Genomic DNA, 4205 nt, shown 5'->3' with positions numbered 1-4205 from the left:
CTGGGAAGTGACAGGCGACACGGAGTCACGGACATTACGGGACATTACGATCCGCCGAAATCAAAGACGGACTTTGCGATCATTTCACATCAGTGATCTAGCCTGGTCATAGATCAACTAGGTACAACGTTTTTTTTGGTAGCCTATGTTATCAAACTTACATGTTATTGGTAATTCCTAGATAAATATATATATTTGATAAATAGTGTTTTTCTTTTTATTGACTTTTTTCAAGGAGGTATTTACATAACAATCAATCAGCAACCATCGCTCCAGGTGCGTGTGTCCCCATATTGGTGCTTTTCCACTACAGGGCCAGCCCGGGTCCCTCCTAGTGAGAGGAGCGGTGTTCAGACGCGTCAGATGTGGCCAGGGACACGGCCCAGCTGACCGGGCCAGGAGACACTCTCACACACTCACACTTTATAAAACTGACTCAACCTAAAGGAGTTCGTTTTGTTTGACGGATATTCTCCTGTATGACATTATGGAGATCACAGCCCGTCTACTGTGGCTCGTCCTGGTGGAGTGTGTTCTCCTGTCGGCTGCGGAGGAAGGTAAGTTCATCTCCTCCCAGGATCTATTCTAGGCCTCATTAATTGAACTAATGTGTCATTAAAGCCAATGACCAGTCTATGTTCTTATTTAGAATATGTGTCATTTTACATGTACAAAGTGCCACATGGAGGTCACCTTGTAAACGCGTCATGTTGAGGTTGAGTTCTGAGATTAAATGTAACTTCTTACCAACTACCAGTGGCCGACTAGGCTACACATCAACCATGATAGTTAGTCATCCTCTAAGTACATGAGTGATACACTGGTACACTTAGAGGAAGGTAGGTACAGTCTGTCTCTGCACATTATGTTCCTTTATCTTCCTATAGTTAACCCAGCGATTACTGTACATTCTAGAGGTGTGTGTGTGTGTGTGTGTGTGTGTTTATATGTGTGTGTGTGTGTGTGTGTGTGTGTGTGTGTGTGCGTGCGTGTGTGTGTGTGTGTGCGTGCGTGTGTTATGGGTGTTTTGGAGAGGTGACCTGGCAGACTACTACCACCCTGAGTGTTCCAGTGTTCCAGTAACCCAATAATCAATCATGAGCCGCATGGCTCAGATCAGTTCCACATGACACGCTGGAACAGCCACCTGGTGCCTCTATCTACTAACAATTAACATGGTGTTTGACAGGCGTCCAGAACCTCCTAGCATGACTATGACATTACAGGATGACATTACATGATTATGGCATTACAGGGGACATGACTATGACATTACAGGGGACATGACTATGACATTACAGGGGACATGACTATGACATTACAGGAGACATGACTATGGCATTACAGGGGACACGACTATGACATTACAGGGGACATGAAAGCATTAGTCTGGTACTCCGCATCACTGCATTACTGTGACTTGGTACCATATCATTTTGTGACCATGTTTTCTTTATTATTGGAAGTGAAGCCTGTTTCCGTCTGTTCTGTTGTCCTATTATTACTAATCATTCTCCTCCATTATGCAATATAGTCAACAGTCTCCGTTATGCATTATAGTCAACAGTCTCCGTTAGGCATTATAGTCAACAGTCCTAGTCATTCTCTACTGACACCAGAAGGAACAACACAGATACTACCCTTTGTTCTGGCAATCAGTCTGCCAAATATTATTCCATTCCATTCCATTAACTTTGAACTTTTTCTTTTTTGGTATTTACTTTATTAATGTGTTTGCATAGCACTTGGTTATTTTATGAAATGTTTCCTCCACGTCCACCCTCATAAAGGTATTAAAAGGGCAACGCTGCTAATCATTAATTTGGCCAAGTTAAGCTTAATGCCCCCGGGGGGTAGATTGGATTCTGTCCACAGGGTAAAAAAACTCAAAAGAGCCAAACCCATTGAGATTAGTGTGTGTGTGTGTGTGTGTGTGTGAGAGAGAGAGAGAGAGAGAGAGAGAGAGAGAGAGAGAGAGAGAAGAGAGAGAGAGAGAGAGAGAGAGAGAGAGAGAGAGAGAGAGAGAGAGAGAGAGAGAGAGAGAGAGAGAGAGAGAGAGAGAGAGAGAGAGAGAGAGAGAGAGAGAGAGAGAGAGAGAGAGAGAGAGAGAGAGAGAGAGAGAGAGAGAGAGAGAGAGAGAGAGAGAGAGAGAGAGAGAGAATGATTAAACAAAGCCTGATCCTTGCATATCATATAACAGATGTTTAGTGGTCTTTGACGGCATGGGCTGGAAGAGAAAACAGACTTCCACCTGAGCGAGCCAGTGAGCCTCTCACACACCAGCCCCCCCCAGATTAACCAACCCCAGAAGATCCTCTAAAGGGGGGGGCTCCCCCCCTCTCTCTGCTGCTTTCTCATTTCCTCCACCTCCTCTTTTCCCTCCCCTCTTCATTCCTCTTCTCCTCTCCATTCCTTCTCTCCATTCCTTCTCTGTGATCGTCAGCCGTGATGAGTGACATCGTGCTTCACCCAACACCATCAACTCCACCCAAAAGCTGAAAGGATGTTTCTACCCAGAATACAAGAGGCCTCGGGGCTCCCCGTGCACATAGTCTTTCATTTGGTCTGTCCGCCCCCCCCCCCCTGTCCTTGTCCCCGTCCCCCCTCCTTGCTGTGTGAGTACAGCAGTGCCGTGTCTCCTCTGGTCGACTGTCTCCCCTGCCGCGGAAATGCGGATCTCTTCCCAGAAATCCTATTAAACGGAACCGATTTTTATAAGAAAGGGATTTGCATTTAAAGCAACCTCCTCCCCCCCTCTCTCTCTGACGCCCCCCCGCTCCTAACCCATCTTCCTCTGTGGCTTAATCCCACGATTAGCCTCTTGAAGAGTTAAACAGGCATCCGAGTGGCGCAGCTGTAATCTACAGGCAATCGGCCTCTGCTCTCCACAGCAACACTCTCTCCCTCTCCCTCTCTCCCCCCCTCCCTCCCTCCCTCTCTCTCAGGCCTGATGAAGTTGCCTCTGCGTAGGCAGATGGGCTTCTGAGTGGGGTGGGGGGGGGGAGATGGTTATTAGGACCATGGCTATTCTGGTTAGAGTCTTGGCCTCAAATAAGGATGATATGGAAGTGCAGGGTAACAGGTGGAGAGGGTTTGGATGAGGGCAAAAGCCCCCCCCAGGCCTCCTTCACCTCCACCAGAGACACGCAGGGCAGCCCACCCCCGCCTGTCCTTCATCTCCACTCACACATACTCACTGTGAGAGGGACACACACACTCTCCTCACTGTGAGAGGGGGACAAGCAGTAGAGAGAGAGAAGGAGGCCGTAGCCTATCAGATACCAGAGGGAGGGAAGGACACTTAAAGAGGGGCCATTTGTTTTGTGATGGAAAAGTGATTTCAAGCAGAGAATTAGGTGTGTGTGTGTGGTGTGTGTGGTGTGTATAAGCATGTGTGTGTGTGTGTGTGTGTGTGTGGTGTGTATATGTGTGTGTAATGTGTGTGTGTGTGTGTGTGTGTGTGTGTGTGTGTGTGTGTGTGTGTGTGTGTGTGTGTGTGGTGTGTATAAGCGTGTGTGTGTGTGTGTGTGTGTGTGTGTGAGAGAGAGTAGCACCTGCAGCTGGTTGAGAGAGTACAGAGTACCTGTCCTATTTACATACATACATGTATATATACATATACAATTAAATTAAAGTTAATTAACCACAGTCCCAGAGCAGACACAGAACACAGAACAGGCATGTGCGCTCTACAAGCTCTCTTTTTTAGCTCTTGGAATAAGAAAGGGATCCCATTTCCAAATGCTTTTTCTTTTACCCAACCCCTCTGCTCCAACCCCTCTGTTCCAACCCCACTGTTCCAAGCCTTTAAGTGCAAAGGGAGGAAAGGCTTCCGTTCTACTCCTCAATATGTCTGGTTTAGTGAAAGAGATACAGAGAGAGGGAGTGAGAGAGAAAGAGAGGGATGTGTCAGAATGAAAGAGGAGCCCCATGCAGGAGAGGATTCTGTCGTATCTCCGCTGTGTGCCGATCTTTAGATGGTTTATTTATCTGGGGTCTGCCTCCTATTCAGCCTGTCCCTCCACCGCAAGCTGTCCACCTCCCACTGAGGATTACTCACTGAGTGTGTGTGTGTGTGTGTGTGTGTGTGTGTGTGTGTGTGTGTGTGTGCGTGCCGTGTGTGCACGTGTGTGTGCATGCGCGTTTGTGTTTGTGTGTTACGTTGAAGTATTTATGTCTATATGATTCTATAAAACCCGGTATGG

At 47.3% G+C, this 4205-nt stretch overlaps 1 protein-coding gene across 1 annotated transcript in view; it reads left to right on the top strand.

The window, feature by feature from the left end:
- Positions 1-487: 487 nt before the first annotated feature.
- LOC308174403 (ephrin type-B receptor 4a-like) overlaps positions 488-4205 on the top strand; it is a gene marked incomplete at its 5' end in the record, with an annotated part of 18523 nt that continues 14805 nt past the window's right edge. The window contains 1 exon segment of the mRNA XM_080549482.1: positions 488-557. Coding sequence (XP_080405608.1) covers positions 488-557 — 70 coding nt within the window.

The sequence above is a fragment of the Nansenia antarctica genome (assembly GCF_963989245.1).
Source record: "Nansenia antarctica genome assembly, chromosome: 20".
NCBI lineage: Eukaryota > Metazoa > Chordata > Actinopteri > Argentiniformes > Microstomatidae > Nansenia > Nansenia antarctica.
The sequence above is the reverse complement of the archived record's forward strand: the minus strand, read 5'-3'. Positions and strand labels throughout refer to the sequence as shown.